The following is a 20,772-nucleotide window of genomic DNA, read 5'->3' as shown; positions in this document are numbered from 1 at the left end:
GGTCTTCGACCTAGGAGTGCTTCCTAGGGAACGGGCTTTACCGTTCGGCTTTGAGAGGGTTTTACCTCTGTTTTGAGCTAGGATTGTTTCCTAGTGAACGGGATTTACCGTTCGTCTTTGAGAGGGCTTTACCTCTCTCCCGAGGGGGATTTACCGCTCGGTCTTCGACCTAGGAGTGCTTCCTAGGGAACGGGCTTTACCGTTCGGCTTTGAGAGGGTTTTACCTCTGTTTTGAGCTAGGATTGTTTCCTAGTGAACGGGATTTACCGTTCGTCTTTGAGAGGGCTTTACCTCTCTCCCGAGAGGGATTTACCGCTCGGTCTTGGACCTGATCGTTAATTATGAACTTTGCTGACGAAATTGGCAATCAGTGTTCGCAATAGGAGACCTCTCCTTCGTTAATTGAATTTCATGAAGTCCGTTTATGACTAGATCTTAGTCTGCACTTGCATAGTTGATGGCGTAGATTTTGATATATATTTTTTCAAGATGTTCTCTTGTTAAAATTCTCATGATGATATATATTATGGTATATAACCGTATAATAAATGATTCGGTTACCAGATATTATGAATTGCACCGAATAAATAACATATATAATAAACAAGGTATCAAAACCGTCTTGAGATTTTATAATATTGTTGTTGATAATTATCTCTAACACAACAATTTCTTTGACTATGCCAAAAAATGTTTCGGTTATAATAATTAGATAACTATATTTATAGTTATGTACTATATTATATATCATATAATATATTATGGATTATACTATATATTTAACATAAAAATAGTTGTTATAATATCTATTATCAATTAGATATTTTATGAAATATTCATATTTCAAAAAGTACTTATCTTGTTGACGACGTCTCACGTAGAGATGATGATTCATCTACTGTAGTTTTTACTTTGTCGAATGTTTCTGGTGTTGATCTGACATAGTGATGTCGAGACCGAACGCTCGTCTCGGTTTCTTGTGGTTTCTAATCATCTTTCTGGTGCTCTGTTGTTCCTCCATGCTCCTCGTGGTCATCATTGGGTTTGACGCTCGGCCCCACGGTGGGCGCCAAAATGTTTCGGTGGAAAGTTTTGGGACCGAGAGACTAACCTGTTGATGTGTCGGGGCTGCTCGCTCGCCTCCAAACTCCAGCTGCTGGCCGATCGGTGTTGGCGCAAGCCGATCGGTCTCCTTTTGGACGGGGGTGGATGTACCTGCAAAAGGTACTCCGACGCTCAAGTTAGGCGTGTGATTTGAAGAGACTCGGCTCTTGGTTGAATATTTAGTGAATGGTTCTCACTATTGAGTATTTGAGAGTCATGTAGAGTAAGTGGAACGTAAGTGAAACGTACCTGGCCTTTGGCCCTGGCTTCGTATTTATAATTTACCTCATGGATCCTAAGCTGATATAAGCCCAATAAAATATAAACAGAATAAGATATAAACAGATTACCTGAATATCTGGTTGGTTGTTTGTAACCACTCGGTTAATATTTTATACTATACAATATGTATAATTTATAATAAAATATAACAGAAATATATGTAATTATTGGTTGTATTTTTATATGGGTGTCAATCTATATCTTCTGTAATAATTGATTTAAGTGCTATCATAAGTTGTTATGTGTCTTTGTTAACAAGTTGTAAATTCACTTTATCCACAAATGTAAAAATATCATATGCGCATACACAAAATTTCATATTAGTCATATATACGTAATTCAATAAATTTGTACATTATATCCATTATTGTACCTTTCAATTTTTTATAAATATAAAATTAAAAAAATTTAATAATCAAAATTTCTTTAAAGTGATTGTAAAAAATGTTTTTTAAATATGGTTAAATATGTTTTTGGTCCCTTAACTTTTATTGAAAATTGAAATTAGTCCTCTTTGAAACTTTGAACGAATTTAGTCCCAAACTTTAGAAGTGTGTGAACTTAGTCTTTTTAACTAAATTTTGTTAACTTTATTTGATGTTTCAAATGCATTTCTCAGTTAACATTGAATCAAAAATGTGTCAAACGGTGTAAACAAGTCAAATGCTAAACACACTTAAAACATCAAATAAACTTAATAAAATTTAGTTAAAATGACTAAATTCACACATTTTTAAAGTTTGGGAACTAAATTGGACCAACGTTTTGAAGAAATACTAATTCCAATTTTCACTTAAAGTTAAGGGACTAAAAACATATTTAAACTTACAAAGGATGTTAGTATTAACTTGTTAAATAATTTATTGAGAATTACCTTACTAATTACTATCTTTTGTTACTAAAATGATAGTAATTATTTTAGTAGTTTTTATAAAAAACAATCTTTTAAATCTACACAATCATTTAAAATAAAAAATAAAACTAGTTTTTCAGTTTTATTATTTTAGTAATTTATTTTTGAATTTAAATAACTATTTATTATAAAAGAATAATTTACTTTTTTATAATAACTACTTTTTCAAATTTAAATAATTACTCATAATATTATTTACAAAATATTACTTATAATATTATTTATTTCAATAACTAAAATATTTTATCTATAACTATATCTATAATTATATACACCTTTTGTTTTTCTAATTTTATTATTTTAATTACTATTTTTAAAATTTAAATAATTTATAGATATTTAAAAAATAGTATATACAGACATTATACGTGTTTAGACAAATGTAAATAACAAAGTTATGTTAATATAAAAATAAAATTTTCATTTAAATTTACAAAAAAAAATTGAAAAAAATGAAATAGCAATAATAATAATAATAATAATTATTATTATTATTATTATTATTATTTCATATAAATGTAATATATTAAAAAAAACAATAATCAATTTGGTCAGAGGAGAATCTCCTACTTTTATATTTTGACATTTTCACTTTCATTCAAAAACTCATATTCAACTAACTCTCTCTTCTCTGTAGCACCTCCATAGCTTGTTCCAACAGCCACCAACCACTCACCAACCGGCCACACCAGAAGGTTATATATGATATTTGCTCTTTTTCTTTATGTAATTTTTATTCCAAATCTTTCTATATTTTCAAAGATTAACTCACAAATTAATCGAATCAAATATATCTGTCATTCACTCTTCATCTCATAAACAGTAAAATGCTCGAACCGAACCAAACACAACATTACTATATTTTTCTCCCTCTATTTTTTTAATCTTTAAACCCCATGAAGTGCTAGATTTTTGTGTGGTGTTATTTAACAGTATGCTATTTTTGTACACAGGATGAAGTACATATGCATTTACTTCCACAATAGAAGATTTCTCTCTATCATGGAGGTAGGCCTAACCACATAACATAAAAGTCATCCACCATTTCAGAAAATTTTATAATATGATATTCTTTTAAAAGTTAAATAATAAACTATATAAAATTGTAATTTATTATAAACATGATTATTGAAATCCTATATGTGATTTTTTTGTTATAAATTTTATATATTTATTTCATTTATTTAAATTTAAAATGAAGGTTTTTATAAAATAATAGTTTACCCAACAAAAACTTAAAACTGAAACCATTATTCAAATTAATCCATAATCTAAATAAGATACCTTCAACTAACTCAATAAATTTAATAATTAAATATAAATTTAAAATATTAATTTTATGTGTACTGAATTAATTAAATTGAATACGAATCCATTCTAATCCACTCCAAGAAGGGAGATGGAGACAGAAGGAAAACTAGTTGGTGAAAGTGTGATCTCATAATAGATTTGGAGGGAAAAAATCTATCATGGCTGGTCCGTATGTCAATGTCAGAATCTGAGTGGTAGATAATTTTTTTAACTTTCTGATCCCAGTCAGATAATTCTGATCAGATAACCATAAACAAAGATGTCATTTCAAAAAACAAAATTTCATCAACCTTTTTTCTCTTTAAAAATTTCTACCCGTTTTCCATTTGTTTGATATTGTTTTTATTATAAAAGTCACGTTACTATCTGTTACAAATATTTCATCAAGCTCTTTGTCTTATATCTACGGAATAAATTATGTTAAGAAAAACTTAACCACATGTACTAGTACTAGAATATTAAAATATAATATATATATACACACACACACACACACATATATATATATATATATATATATATATATATATATATATATATATATATATATATATATATATATATTACTCTAAAATATAACTATAAATCTAGACCATACAAGTATTTCACTAGGTAATTAGTTCTAGATTTCATGTTATTTAAATAATTGATTTAATAATTTATATTTAAAGTTATAATTCTCTCACGAGAATATCAACAACATACACTGCATTTTTAATTCAAATACACTCTTTTATTTCACCATTTAACACATTTTTTATATTAATAAAAGTGTATTAAAAGCTACAAAATTGTGAATGTACATTACATAAAGACCGTGTGCCTCGTATACTTTCAGTTAAAAAATATGGTAAAAAGTGCATATTACTTGTATTTCAGAATAATCATTCTCTATATACTATAATATTACTGTTCCTTTAACTACTTAAATATACATAGTTAAGCAACAATTTCATTTAATATATCAACTATCTGTTTATATTATTTAATACAGTTAGTCCTAAAAATGTTATTTTTCTAATTGAGATGGTGGTATTATCCAACATTTTGATGGGGAAAGAAGGCAGAAATCCCCATCCAATTATGGGAGAAAAACATTCTTTAACAGAGTATTGTAAATATTAACCTATAAATTCTAAAGGCTAAAATTTTGATCCAGAGATGAAATTAAACACTGAACTCGAAATAATATGAAATGGAACATGCCACTACGTCCAAACAGCAACTATCTTCAATTTCACCCCTCTCAGGATGGGATTTTATCTTTGATTCTATGCATGTGTAGAAAACTAAAAAATGAAAAATAAAAGTATTAGTAATACCCAAGCCCTTTAATTTTTTTTTCTCCGGTTTCTTCCTGAACTATGCACATAACTGACCTGTTCGAAACCGGCTTCATTGTGTATAAAGGCTTATTCCTGCCTCTCAATTTATTCAGGTTTTCGACATGTAATGATCGCAAACTTAATGAGACCCTTCTTGTATCCTTCTATCATCAATGGCATGGCCAAAGCTCCTTTTATCGTTTTTTGTCCTGACAAAAGAAAAGTCATAAAATACAAATCAACAACTTCAATAAGTTTCTAGTCCGGGACAACAAAGTAACCAAATACAAATTAACAACTTCAAAAGGAAATCAAGAAATTCAATAAGGAAACGCAAAAGTCCACATTGACGGCAGATAGTGTAGCGCTTCAAAAATAGTTAGTGAATAATAAAGTCTTTAAAAGAAGGTACAAGTCCATTTTTTGTCTTCATTGTCAAGAGTGGAATAACTTGGAACATCTTTTCCTTTTAACTCGATTACTTTAATTAATCTTTTAACCAGTCTTAAGCATAATGGGATATTGAGATATTTAAAAATCATTAATAAAATAATATTTTATCAAGTAAGGCATTTCTTGAACATTTTCAAAACTATAATTTTCAAATGTTTAAACTTTTTAATTTAATATAGAAAAGTTTCGATGAAAAAAAGGGAAAACGATTATTTTAGGAATAAGATAAGAGAGTTTCATAATGTTTACAAAAGCAAACAAACAAGTTAGGGTGTTAAATTTGTGCTTTGTTTTTTTTATATTTTTTAATTGTAAAATTTATAATATTTAATAAAAAAATAAAAAATCTCAACTTCCTAACATATTCCAATGGCATAGTTAAGATGGAAGGAATGTGTGATTGAAAAAAAGAAATGAAAGGAAAGTGGGACAAATTTTCTATGACTGTCCTGGAATTTTCACCACTAAATCTAATTAAGTGATTTGTTTGAGTCATTTGTGTGTACAAGGTCAATTTTCTGGTAAACGTCATGCACTCAGCTTCGTGTTTTAATCTATTTATAACTAAACATGAAGACCAACTGTGTTCTTGGCTGTGAAGGTTATGAGTATGGAAAGAATTATCAGTGATATGACACTCGCGATAGAAGATGAAGTTTTCCTTTTGAAATGAAAATATAACGTCGAGCTTACCACTGCTCAAGAGGGAAGTGAGACCCTTCCATGTTAAGGCTGAGCGTATCACTGCAGGCCAAAATGGAGCAACAAAGCGAGACCAATCTTCTGACTTGATGTCCTACATAAATAGCAACCATGTCAAAATAGCAATACAATTTACTTGGCCTGTCTCTGCACAGTGACCATATGCATATACTATAATATTGAGAAAGCACTTATTAGCTATATGTATTGGGTACCTGAAGTGACAAGGACCGAAGCAATTTGATATAATCAGCAGCTGAGCACCAGGCTGGAAGATAATACGCATCACAGATCTTCTTCAACAGATTTTGTTCCCATGGTTGTAGGGACTGTTCTTCAGGGCCAAGATCCCTGTGGCACCATGTTACGATTATTATGGTGCCACCTGGTGCTGCTACCCGAGCTAACTCTCCAACAAACTGTCAGTTGCATGTGTAGTGTGTGAAGCAGAAAACTTATATGAGATTAACAGCGTAAAGAACAAAAACAAACACTAATTTTCAATTATGTTAAGGTTTAATATGTTGTTGGAAGTAAGCTCAGTCACAAGAAAAACCATATAGTCGAAGAAAATTTAAATTAAAACCTTAGTTTTGTCAGGCATATGCTCTCCACTCTCCATGGACCACACCAGATCAAACTGTCCATCAGGGAATGGTTGCTGCAGAGCGTCAGCAACCTCAAAAGAAACCTGCAATCACCGAAACACGGAAACAAATATTTTATACTTATATTATATTATAACAGCTACACGTGCATAAATTCTACAGAAGTTATAAAGAACTTTGGAAACTGTAAATTAGATCAAAAGAAACAAATGCCCAGAAATTAAGACCTTGTGAGCCAATCCTTGAGCTGCAGCAAGAGCATTAGCTCTTTGAGCTTGAACAGGACTGAGAGTGATACCGACGCCGGTTGCCCCAAATTTCTCGGCCAAATATCTGGAACTGCCCCCTATGCCACATCCAACATCAACTATTCTCTTCGGCCATTTCGTACGCTCCTCTAAACCAGCAGAACAGAAACAAAAATAGTATTCAGTATCCAAAAATCAAATTCCAAATTATAACCATTGTTACTAAGAAACAATTGGTGACAGTGTACGTACACATACGAGTATGAATACACACTGTTCTATAGAAAATCAAAATTGGTTTACAACTGTTAATAATTGCAAAAGAGAGTGAAAGCAAGAGTGTGTCGACGAAATACAAAGAATACCAGATATAGAGGCAAAACGAAGCGACTCTTCGATCATTCGGATCTGAGCCGCGCGATGATCCGAAACCGAAACGGTGGAATCCGGGTCGTAGAAGCCATGGTGCATGTGGTCGCCCCAAATATTCTCCCATATGGAAGACGACTCGTCGTAGAACTCGGCTATTCCCTTCTGCAGTTGCTTGTCGTCCTCGCGTTGCGGTGGCAATACAACTTCCCCTCTCTCCGTGCTCGTGGTGGACGCCCGAATTGGAGTCAACGACCCGCGCCCGACCCGGATTATGGCGAGAGAGGTTGGGAAGTTAGGGGATTGGGAACGAAACGTGTGGATGCATGAGATGGGAGTGTTGTTCGAGATGCGTGCCAGCGTGTCCATGTCTCCCACACACACTCTTACAATCACGGGTAACACTCAATATAAAGCAACACAGAATCCAATTGGTTGCTATGTACTGAAAATGAAAATGAAATGAAAAAATCTTTGACACTACTAGTTCTTTCTGCTCCCTTTCTTGCACGGCTCACTTTTGTACGTGACGTCATCTTCTTTGGCTGCGCGCGTAGCTCCTACCTCTGTGCTGTGCTCGTTTAACCATTAAATAATTTTATTAAATATACGGTATGAAGTTATATATTATTATTATTATTATTAAATATGTTTTTAATTTTAAATGAAGTTGGGAGTGCTGTCTAAATTTTAATGTATTCTCATTCTAAACTTAAAATATAATTGATATAGTTTTTTAAATTAAATTATAGTTTGAGATGAAAATATATTAAAACTATAAACAATAATATTATCAATGTTATGTAAAAGTAGTGGAGTGACTTCTGTGAGTTTATTTTTTAATAATTGCTTTCATTTTTTGTATAAAAATAATAAAGTAATGTCATGTAATAAGTTATGATGAAAATTATGTTGTATTGTTGTAATTGTTATAATTAAAGTAATTGTATTATATTTTTTTAATTGAACGGTTTTAAATTGAATTTTTTAGATACAATTTTTATAGGGCAAATTGATCTTTTACATATCGATCATTTTTAGCTCAAGTTTGTATAGGTTCAACTCTAACTGTTCAAACTCTAACTGTTCAAACTCTAACAGTTCAAGCTCCTTCACGTCAACCTTCTCCAAGTCGAGTTCTTATATATCGATGTCTTATAAATTGATCTCTTTCAAATCGAGTTTTGCAAGTCGATTTCTTTTAAGGTAAGCTCCTACAATCCAACAACCTCAGTCATTTTGATCATCACTCCATATCAATCATCTTATTAGCTAGTTAGCATGGTCACCTTGGTCAATCAGTTCATACAATGCATTTCAGACACCTAAACAAGATTGGTCAACCTTTTTACACAACCATTTAACTAGCCTAACTAGTGAGTCCATCTAATCTATCTCGAACACATAAACCAGGTCAAACAACCAATTCATACGGTCTACATAGTGTAATTTGATTTTTTTATTATAATAATAATCTTATTATATTTTTATTGTTTACAATAGCAATGGGTGCTAAAAAATACTTATAAGAGAAGAGTGGGTTAAATTTCTACTAAAGATTTTGTAGGTGGATATTTAATAATTATTCCCGTCAGTAAAATTTCATTTACACGCTATGACAGCTTCGAAAACTAAATTCCATTGATTTATTTCACAGAAAATAAGTAAAGAGCATAGGTCACTGAGACTATATTACATTTTTAAATGTAGGATTACAGAAAAAAAAATATTAAGCAATGAATTGAATTCCAGCTGGATAGCATCGAGCTTTAGATTATTAAATTTTTTTAAATCAATATGAAAGTAACCATTTTTTTACTGGTTCCTTTTTATTTTAAAATAACTAGTCAGTATCATTTTAAAATATGTTCTTTTTAATTTTAATATAGGAAAATTACTTAAAAAGAGGCAGTACACATTGTTGTAAGTTTTATCTAAAACAATATTGTTCTTTAATATTTGTGTTAGGTTAAGTTTAAGAATAAAGTTAAATATACTTAAATTTTTTTAGGAAAAAGTTAGTATTGTAAGAAAAACGAAAAGAGAGAGAGAGAGAAAAAAATCTCACCGTATACTACAAAATTTCAAAATTTGTATTGATTATAATTTAAGAAAATTTGAAATAAAGACAACTAGGTCAATTCTAACCATCACACGAAACATACGTAATAAAATCAAAAAGTTAATATCGATCACGACACGACGTTATTATCATTAGCTTGACTGGTATTACGTGATGCATAAATATTATTTTGATTAAATTTTTAATACTATAGTAAATAATATTAAGCTAAATTTTGAATGTTTTAGTTAGTATTCACTATGATATGCTACCTTTACTTTATAGTAAAATTTACCAAATGATAATATAGATTGCAATTATCATTGGTCATTGAGATCCTACCACACTAACTGTAACATCCCGATTATATAATAACCAATATTATATAAGAAAGACGTCACCATTCAATAAAGAGAACAGTCGGAGTATGAAGTGTAAATAATTGTGAAATTACAGTCATCCAGAAATAAAAGTGACTGAAAATTTAAACTTGAACAATGGAAAGGATTGATCACTACAAGTGTTCAATCAGGAAATTTCTAAGAAGACTACTCTGCAACATCAGCAACCTCCAGCTCTTGCTCCAATGAGGTCTCCTTGACAACATCTGCTCCCATCCAAGTGGATGATCATCGCCAAATAAACAAACCCAAACAGTACACAATACAAACAATGCAAGAGTGAGCTTGATATAAAAAAAAACATATTATACAAATAGCACAGTTAATTCATGTCATCATATAAAGATACATATAAAGGAGCAATTAAAACATGCTCATTAAACCACAACCCACACATCTTTACGCTCGCATAGTCTGTTGGCACTCCCCAACACTATGCAAGGTAAATCCACACACACGACACCTCTTTACACTCGCATTAATAATAATGCTTTTATACAATTATTCCTTAATTTCCAAATTTTGTTTTGATAATTTTTACATCTTAATTTTGGTTTCTTAATTTTGGTTTGTAAATTTAACAGTTTAGAGATATCCACATAAAATAGGTTTAAAAGTTAAAAAATTTAATTTAATTTGTAAAATTTTGATGGACTAACGAATTTATTTATAGATGGTAATCTATTTTGTCACTAGTTTAAATCAATATCATTCGATTAAGATTTGTGATCAAAATTACATTATTTTTAATTGGTGTGTGAACATGTTAAAATTTTGACTTAATAACTTTTTAACTTTTTTAATTTTCCAAATTTAATAAAATTAATATTTATTATTTATAAAGTTATATAATTCTTTTAAAAAAAAATTATGAAACATATAATTTAGTCATTTACATTAATTTATATATTTTTATGTCTTTTTCATATATTTTATATTATATTTATTTGTCTTTTTTATTAGTTTCTTATTAAGACATTGATGTAATTTATTTATTATAATAATTATTATAATTTTTATTTATTTCATATGTTAATAATTAAATACAATAATAATTTTAATTTTAGTATTATAAATTATAACATTATATTTATTTAAAAATATTGTATCTATTATTTAATTATTTTTTATTACAATCGGCTCAATTATGATAAATAATTCAATAAAATCGATCTTTGTTGGATAAAGATAAATCTGATTTTAAAATATTAATTTAATCTAAAAGGTTAGAAAAAAAATATGATTTTATAACCACTAGGATTACATCTAGATGTTGTATACTAACATATATGATATTTATAACAATTTTGCCTGACAAGGATTTTCACTAAAAAGTTAGTTCTTTTATTATGTGAAATTAATTTTAAACTTTATAAAGTTTGTGGTTTAATTTTTTAATGTATATATATCTATACAAAACATTCAACAAAAGAATTTTATATGACAAACTATAAAAAATAAAAATTTTACACTGATATTAAAAATTCATCCAATCAGTATATTTGAATTTAAAATCTATCCATAATTAATGTAAGGACCCCCTTTCTTTTATTATTATTAGTTTGAAAAGGATGGAAGAAGCAATCAGTGCAGCCGCCCATAGAAAGAAATGAAGTTTTGTTTTATTGAGAAAATAAGGGAGACAAACGTCCGTGAATCCCTCTCATGTTTTGGCACCATTCAACAAGCTGCAGACGTGGAAGATATAAGGGGGTGCTGGGTTCTGAAATGGAAAAGAATCCTTGCTGCCTTGCTGCAAAAATTGGTGAAGGAGGTGAAGTTCAGAGTTGCTAGAGTTGCTGGAGTTGCTTGGTGCTGCAAGCCTTGAGGGGGATAAATTCAAAAATTCACAAGGGAAGTCTTCAAGAGGTAAGGGGAGTTAGATTTTATTCGTTTGATTATTGAATTTTACTGTCTTTGAAGCAAATCTGGGTATTTTTGGGTTGAAAAATGAAGTTTTCTGAGTTTCTGGAACACTGCACGCGATTCTGCAGAATTCTGCAGAAACGCCGTTCGTCTAAAAATTGGGGTTCGACCAAATAGTGGTCGACCAAATTTCTGAACGTTCGGTATTTTCTGAACGTTCGGTTTTTGTTCTGAGCGTTCGTCCGGATCGGCCGATTTGAGACGTTCGTCCACAAAGCTCGGCCATAATATGCTGAGCGTTCGCCTTTCAGTTTGACGAGCGTTCGCGTTCGTCCTGAGTGTCGCGTTCGGTCTTCAGTTTGACGAGCGTTTGCGTTCGTCCTTAAAGTGTAGGGTTCGTCCATCCATATGAGTAAGCGTTCGTCCCAGTGAGCGTTCGTCCCAGTGAGCGTTCGTCCCAGTGAGCGTTCGTCCCAGTAAGCGTTCGTCCCAGTGAGCGTTCTTCCCAGTGAGCGTTCTTCCAAGTGTTCATCCAAAGTGCATTCAGGTGAATGAGCGTTCGGCCTGGTGTGGAAAATAGCGTTCGTTTAGTAACGTTCGTCCAACAGTGTTCAGTGAATAGTGCTCGTCCAAATAGTATTTTACAAATATGTTGAATTTTAAGTTCCTTTGCTTTTGGGTTGAATTATGTGTACCAATGTTTGGAATATTGTCTGTGACATGAATTATGTGAAAATATGTGAATGTATGAAACATGTTGGAATTGTTGGGATAATATGGTGGTATCTGATTATTCATAATTGGGGTTAAGGTTCAAAGTAACAATATAATTCATGGACATAATTCCATGATCTTCAAGGAGAGGGTACATGGTGGTGCCCTTATTGTGTGTGGAATGATTTGCATGGGAGCTCAGTCTTGGAGGTTATCCTGAAACTCCAATGGTCTGTCATTCTCAATTAGAGAGGATTGATTCATGTGGTGAGGAGTAGCAGGAGGTCCTAGTCTTGGAGGCTTCCAGTATGCTCCAAGGTGAGTGATAACGGACTAACCTCGTGAGTGTGGTAGGGTGAAACCCATTAGCAATGGCTTTGCAAAGCAGTAGAGGCCACCACGAGTGCACGACCCACCATAGCTCGGCAATCATTCTAGTCCGGACGAGTCGGTTTATAAAGCAACAAGTCGGGGTATAAAGTAATAAGTCTAGTGATGTTAGTTTACCAGGTTTGGATGACTTTTGCATGTCGTGTGAAATTTTATAACATGCTTTTTATATCTAGCTCACCCTTGCTTGTTTGTATTTGCTTGCGTATGTTCTTTGGCGATGATCATCCACTTGGATGGGAGCAGATGGTGAGGAGGATACTTTGGGAGCAGCTCTTGATGAAGACGGCAGTGTTGCAGCTCAGAATAATTAGTCTTATTTCGTGAATTCTTGTGTGATTTAAGTTTTAAATTCTCTGTAATTCTCATGGAGAAATCCTAATACTCTAGTCGTGATTTCCGCACTATTCTAAGGATGACTGTAATCCTGAATTAACTCTTGACTGCTTTCCTATATTATGCATGATGACGTCTTTATTATATATGCATGACGTATATAATCGGGATGTTACAATTAATATTTCAAATATTTATATAGATATCAGAATTCGATTATTGAAAAATGGAATTTTCAACTGTTACTTTTATAATTTCTTTTTTGAAATTTTTTCATTTTCTTTTAAATAAAAATAATAATAAAAATTTTCTTTTTTAACTTTCCAAAATAATAAAATTATATATTTAAAATATACTTATAATTAAAAAAATATTTTAAATAATTTTTTATAAAATCAATATTTATACATTTATATTTAATTAAAAAGATATTAAATATCATGTAAATTTTGGAAATTATTGAACTTATAAAGTAAATAAAAGAAATAACTAAAAAAACATTAAAAGTGAATTAATTTAGTTTGGGGCCTAGCCCCATCCTAACCCTACCCCAACCCACTTTATGTGGGGCTTTAGGGGTTGGGGCTTTTAAAAAGCCCCCTATTAAATGGGCTAGAAAATTGGGGCTTGATTTTAGAAGGGGTCAGGGTCAACCCATGGGCCAGGGGCTCAAATGACACCTCTAGCTGGCACTCCCAAACATTATGCAAGGTAAATCCACACACAACTCATCTTTACACTCGCATAGTCTGCTGGCACTCCCCAACACTATACAAGGTAAATACACACTACTCATCTTTACTCTCGCATAGTCTGCTGGCACTCCCAAACACTATGCAAGGTAAATACACACGACTCGTCTTTACACTCGCATAGTCTGCTAGCACTCCCCAACACTATGCAAGGTAAATACACACGACTCGTCTTTACACTCGCATAGTTTGCTGGCACTCCCCAACACTATGCAAGGTAAATACATACTACTCATCTTTACACTCGCATAGTCTGCTGGCACTCCCCAACACTATGCAAGGTAAATACATACTACTCATCTTTACACTCGCATAGTCTGCTGGCACTCCCCAACACTATGCAAGGTAAATACACACGACTCGTCTTTACACTCGCATAGTTTGTTGGCACTCCCCGACACTATGCAAGGTAAATACACACACATAATACACTTAGACAACATTTGTAGAATACTATTTGAACGAGCGCAATTCATCGAACACCATAGAACGAACGCTACTGGGCGAAGGTCATTTTCCAAACACCAGGCCGAACCTTATTTGGACGAACGTCGTGAAATCTGTTGGAACAATCGGTACCGTTATAGAGTCGCGCAGCGGAATAAAATACTCAGAGAGCGTGTTACGGTCACAAATCAAGTTTAATGGTCCGTTTTAGAAAAACAATTTTCTTAGAGAAAATTTATCAAACAGTTGATGTACGTACAATAAAATGAGTGTAGGGAATAAGAAGATCAACACATAATTTTTATCCTGGTTCGAATCAAAAGATTCTACGTCCAGTCGTTAATCACTATAAATAGTGATTAACCTTTTTCACTAAAAATGGTTTCACAGATTACAACAAATAGTGAATAAAGCAGATAAATAAACCTTCCTTCGACGAACGAACCGGAAGAAGAACACTCTGCCAACTCGAAGAGAACCGCTCCGACTATCGACAAACGAAACGCGAGCTTCTCCTATTCACGAGACCAGGCAAAGCACCTTGCTAACTCGAAGAGAGCTTGCTCCGACTATCGACACACGACACACGAGCCTCTCCTGTTCACGAGACCAAGCAAGGGAACTTGAACTATAGCTTCTGAGAACTTCCTCTGACAAACAGTATTCTGCAAGAGCTTCTGTTCAACAACGTTACCTTCTGATTTCTCCAAATCAAAATATATAGCCAAGTACACTGAATGTCAAAGGACAGCTCCCAACTGCCATGAATAATCGATTATTGTAAGTGATAATCGATTACAACTATCACACTTCCTGATAATACCAATTGAAAGACGAACGCCTACGATCACTATCCTAGAATACCAATTAGAACGAACGCTTACAATAATTATTCACCAAAATCAAACGTATAAGGTTCAAACCTAAGAATCCAAATTAACACCGAACGCATACCAGCAGTATTACACCGAGACCGAACACTCAAGATCAAACACTATTAAACCGAACAGCATTAGGACGAACAGTATTAAATCAAAGCCTTACCGATCGGTAATAAATCCAAATCTAACCGAACGGTACTAACATTCAAGAGCGAACTGTAATAGATCAATACTTAACAGAAAACTAACCAATCAAATATCCACCGAACGATATAAAATAAACCTTGACCGAACGACAGAAATCGACACCTAACCGAACGGTACCAATTTCAAGGCTTAACCCAATGGTAACACTAACGACCGAACGCTACACTCAGAATTAAACCAAGACCGAACGCTCAAGATCCAAACCCAGAAATACCAACTTTAAGCCGAACGATTACAATCACTAATTCATCAAAACGAATGCAAGATCACTTCCTGAAAATAACAATTTAGGACGAACGCTTACAATCCCTTAGTTCACTAAAATCGAACGCTACAAGATCCCAAACTTAAGACTATTGAATTAATACCGAACGTTCACAAACACAATTAAACAAAGACCGAACGCTCAAGATCCAAATCTAGGAATACCAACTTTAAGCCGAACGCTCACAATCGCTAATACCCACGACTGAACGCTTATGATCCAAACTTAAGAATCCAACTTAAACGAACGACTACAATTACTAATCCATCAAAACGAACGCTCAAGATCACTTCCTGAAAATAACAATTTAGGATGAACGCTTATAATCAGTATTACCGCAAAACCGAACGCTCGAGATTTACACTTAAGAATCCAATTTAAGACCGAACGCTCACAAGCTGAGAATACCTCATCTAAACCGAACGCTAATTATGAGAATACCAGTTTAGGGTTAACACTTAAGATTTCTATTTCACAAAGACCGGACGCTACGCTCACGGACGAACGCTAACATTCGTCGAACACCAAACCGAACACTCAACAAATTTTGGCGTACTACTATTGGATCACTGTAAGACCCATAAAAAATATATATATATTTCTAATAGTAATTTTTAGCATTTTATTAGTAATAATAATTTTAATGGATAGAAAAATGTAAATATTTGGATATAAAATTATAGTAATTCTAGAGGGAGAGCTTCAAAATTTTGATAACTTATTTAGGATTTTTTTAGAAAAGTGAATAGTGAATAGTAAATAGTAAATAGTAAATAGTGAATAGTGAATAGTGAATGGTTAAAAAAAAATATTAAAATAAATTGTGGGAGAGAACACTCCACGTAGAATTAATCATTCAGAGATAAGAATGGTGAATAAAAAAATAATTTTTGAATAGTAAAAATGAATAGTAAAAGTGAATAGTAAAAATGAATAGTAAAAATGAATAGTAAAATTTTTGGCTATAAATAGCCAAGGGGGGAGGCTGAAGATTTACACCAAAATTCTAGAGAAATTGTGAGAGAAGAGAGTTGGAGGAAATTCTAGTTGAAGAGAGGAAATTCTGGAAGTTTCCGGAGAACGGTTTGAGAAGAGGAAACTAAGTCTGGAATAGAGGTAAGGGGAGCTAACTTTGAGTAATTCCTTTTATATTATCTTGAGTCTTGAATATGCTATATTTTGCTTTTGTTTGATCTTAAATCTTGAATATGGAATATTTTGTTTATGTATGATCTTGAATTTAAATGAGAGTATGTTTTTGTGTTGATATCCGAGTGTGATAGTTGTAAATTGTGATGTTGAATATGTTATGCCATTTGTATGTTATTAGTTGTTTATTTTTGTAATTTGGAAGGATTAGAAATTGTCTAACCGGCTCTGCCAGATTCAATTTCTTGTTTCCCCAAACATTTTATTGTTTTCCTTATTTATTTTCATTGTAGTTTGGAAGGATTAGAAATTGTCTAACCGGCTCTGCCAGATTCAATTTCTTGATTCCCCAAATTTTTTTATTTCTTTCCTTACATATTTTATTACATTTTGGAAGGATTAGAAGTTGTCTAACCGGCTCTGCCAGATTCAACTTCTTGTTTCCCCAAACTATTTATTGCTTTACTTATTTTATTGCAATTGTTGGATGGATTAGAAGTTGTCTAACCGGCTCTGCCAGATTCAACTTCTTATTTCCCCAAACATGTATTGTTCTTGTTATTTAATTATATTGTATTGTTGGATGGATTAGAAGTTGTCTAACCGGCTCTGCCAGATTCAACTTCTTGTTTCCCCATAAAATTTTATATTAAGATTATTTTTATGATTATCAAATATTGTATTCTTCTATGACCATTTATAGTAATATTTTATTATTGTTAATTATTTATAATTATCTTGTATGAATTCTATTATGGATGTTTATTGTGATGAATTTATTGAATGAGTTTGTTGGCTGAAATTGATCTTGTTGGAAGGTTTGGAGAAAGGGTTCTGTAATAACTTGTATATGGGTATTAAATATACAGATACTGTTTGAGGTTGTTGTGATAGGAAGTAAAATATTAAAATTAGGTATTTTAGATTTAGAGCATAAGAGAACAAGGTAGATAAATTAAATAAATAAATTGTAAATTATTAAGGGCCTCCCTTTGTTGGTAGGATAGAGGAACCTTAAAAACCTGAGTTGGCACATCCCTGATCATAGAGCAGCCCTGGCCTGGTCCAGTCAGTTGTGACTAGTCATATGTGCTGGCGTCGAAGGTGAGTTTGATGCGTTCAGACATCTGGGTCCTCTCCGGTGACCAATTGGGGTAAAGAAAGATCTCTAATAGGATGAAAATAAAATAAAATAAGTCAATTGTAGATGCATAACGTTATCATGGTAGAAACTTCATATATATTTTATTTGTTATTACATTGAGCTCAGACTTTATTATGTAGTTCCTAAGATATGTTGATATATTTTTGTTGATCCATAATCTTTGTTTGGTGAAAATATGTTGAGTTATACTCGTTATGGGCAAAATGAGTTTATAATATGAAGCATGATATTTGGCAATATGTTTAATTTATTGATATCAAAACGGGTTATTATGAATTCATGATTAAAGAATGAACATGATTGAGTTAGGTGGATAAGAGGGTATGAATTGTTGGTTTTATGAAATGTTGGGGTGGATATGAGAAGTTCATTACTTATGAAATGATGTTACTACCGGGAGTAGTATGATCGAGTTATACCATGAGAGTTTGGTATGAACAAAGTAACATTGAGGTTTATAGAAGCAGGCAGAGAGGGGTCTGACCATAAGGCTTCAGAAAGTAAGACATAGTATATAAGTGAGGCTTAAGGAAGCAGGCAGAGAGCGGTCTGACCATAAGGCTTCATGAGTAAGCATGGTACACTTGTAAGATTTATGGGAATGAGGAAGATGATCTTGATAATGATGAATTAATGACATCGGAATAATGATGTTTTATCAATTGCAAAAATACATGATTATAATATTTTTATTACAAGTTTAATGATTTTATGATATGGTTGGCTTACCCTTATTTGTTTGTACTATGATCATATAACTCATGTTATATGTGATTAGATAATGTTGCAGATGCGGTTGAAAAAGCTTAGAGATGAGAGAGATGCGGGGAAAAACTTTCAGGAATTTTTGTAAAAAGAATAAATTTGTATTGGGAAGATTATGTTGTGTAAAACTTATAAGTTGAAATTTCAATGGTGAAGACTATATTGTTTAAAGTTTGTATGTTTGGTATTGTACTTTGGAGTAATTGAAATAAAGTTTGATTGTTTATATGAGATATTAAATTAATTTAGTCTCTACTATCAGTAATACCCTTTAAAATATTTGGGTGTTACAGTCACTATTCAGGCGAACATTCAGAATACACGACCGAACGTTCAGAAATTGACCGACCACTATTTGGTCGAGCACTGACTTGACGCACGTGCGTTTCTGCAGAATTCTGCAGAATCGCATCAGGTTTTTCCAAAAACCCCATTTTTCATCCCTAAATTCCCATATTTGCATCAAAGTGTAGAATATAACAGATCTCAAACACAGTTTAATATTTCTACAATCTATAGAAACAGATCTAGCTCCCCTTACCTCTTGAAGACTTCCTTGGATCTTGAAATGCAGAGTCTTGATCTCCTTCCAAATCCACAAGCTCTCCACTTCTCCTCTCCCAGATTTGAGGCAAGGCTTTCACTCCTCCAGATGCAGCACCGAACACCTTTATTGAATCTATCTCTCTCGTGACTTGCAATTCAGGGCCTCCTTGCACTTCAGCAGTTCCGATCTTCACCCTCTCACAGATTTGCAGCAACTCTTCCAATCTGTAAAGCCCCTCCTAAACTCCTTGAATCTACCAACTCTTCCCTTTAAGAAGAAGAAATCGTGCACTCCCAAGCTTCTCCCTTCCCCCTCTTAGTGCTGTGCCCAATTTGAAGAGCTGGTGATGGTGTCTCCTTAGTGGCTGCAGCACTTCTAGGTGGAGAGATCCACCACCATCTACTGCTGCCCACTTCTTCTTTTAAAATGGACGCACAATCCTTACAGCTGGAGCACTCAAAGGTGGAGAGACCCACCACCATCATGCGCAGCCGTCCACTTGAAGTCTTGCCCCACCACATTTCTTTTAAAAGGACGCACGGTCCTTACACTAACTATATTATTAGGTATATACATGATCTCCATTAATTTCACGTGACACATCAAAAGTATATATTATAGTTTTATGACATGTAAAAATTAGTTGAAACAATGAACAAATGAGGGTGTGAGTTAATATTTATGCATTAGATCAATTATCTTTATTTTAGAATAAATTCAATTTTATTATTAAAAAGAATATAAAAAAATTTAAAAAATATATTTAAATTAATATTATAGACTACTGAATATGCTAGAATATCAATAACAATTTTTTTTTAAGAAACTCTGTTTTATAATCCTTTTCATTGTGTCACTATCGGATTCATAATCAGCAAGTTTGTTTTGCCTAAAACGTATCCAGGAAACGTTTTTTCAACCTTGTTGTCGTTTATTTATTTAGGAAATGGTTAAACTTCCAATAAATACAATAAGTAATTACTGTTAAATGAAATTTAGGGAAAAAAAACTGATGTTACTCTTTATGTTCTGTTTTCTAATTTGAATCCTTATCATCGAAACACCACTGCGGAAAACAGTTCTGTATCTTCTTTTCTGGAATCTTCCCTACATTTCTGGCCTGTGTTTATGGTCCTCCTTAAATATTAACAAGAAATAATAATATTTTAATAATATTTTTTTAACAATATTTTAATATTATTTATGTGTGATTGATCATGTTTAGTGTCTATAATTATTATTATTAAATATAAAATAATTTTAGATCACATAATATTAAAATGTTATAAAAAAAATGTTATAAAAAACAATGGGAAATTAGTTATAAGACGTAAGTCTAAAACATTAATTGGTTCGGGTCAGCTTCACTGTCTACTACGTGGAAAAGATCTTATAAACAAATTTTAAGTCCGTTTAAATACGGAATTCTAAAACTTTTGCCTCTTTCTTTGAGTTAAACGAGCAGCACCTATCGCTCAAAATTATTTAATAATAACTTTTTCTGATATAA

The 20,772-nt window shown here is 32.3% G+C and overlaps 1 protein-coding gene across 2 annotated transcripts; it reads right to left on the bottom strand.

Annotated features, from left to right (window-relative positions):
* Window positions 1-4,772: 4,772 nt before the first annotated feature.
* On the bottom strand, window positions 4,773-7,752 carry LOC108339528 (tocopherol O-methyltransferase, chloroplastic). 2 transcript variants are annotated; one of them, XR_001833098.2, is made up of 7 exons: window positions 7,312-7,752; window positions 6,926-7,095; window positions 6,677-6,781; window positions 6,306-6,509; window positions 6,082-6,184; window positions 4,990-5,144; window positions 4,773-4,899 (listed from the first exon to the last, which is right to left on the bottom strand). XR_001833098.2 is itself a non-coding variant. In XM_017576659.2 (6 exons), exons 1-6 carry the CDS (start codon window positions 7,682-7,684, stop codon window positions 5,041-5,043), a joined length of 1,059 nt encoding a protein of 352 aa, XP_017432148.1. In that variant the 5' UTR covers window positions 7,685-7,752; the 3' UTR covers window positions 4,773-5,040. The 2 variants fall into 2 exon arrangements, 1 of the variants encoding a protein (XP_017432148.1); XM_017576659.2 differs by having other exon boundaries at window positions 4,773-5,144.
* Between the last annotated feature and the right edge of the window lie 13,020 nt (window positions 7,753-20,772).

Source organism: Vigna angularis, chromosome 5 (assembly GCF_016808095.1).
Source record: "Vigna angularis cultivar LongXiaoDou No.4 chromosome 5, ASM1680809v1, whole genome shotgun sequence".
Taxonomy (NCBI): Eukaryota; Viridiplantae; Streptophyta; class Magnoliopsida; order Fabales; family Fabaceae; genus Vigna; species Vigna angularis.
Note: the sequence above shows the minus strand (reverse complement) of the source record. Positions and strands in the feature narration are given on the sequence as shown.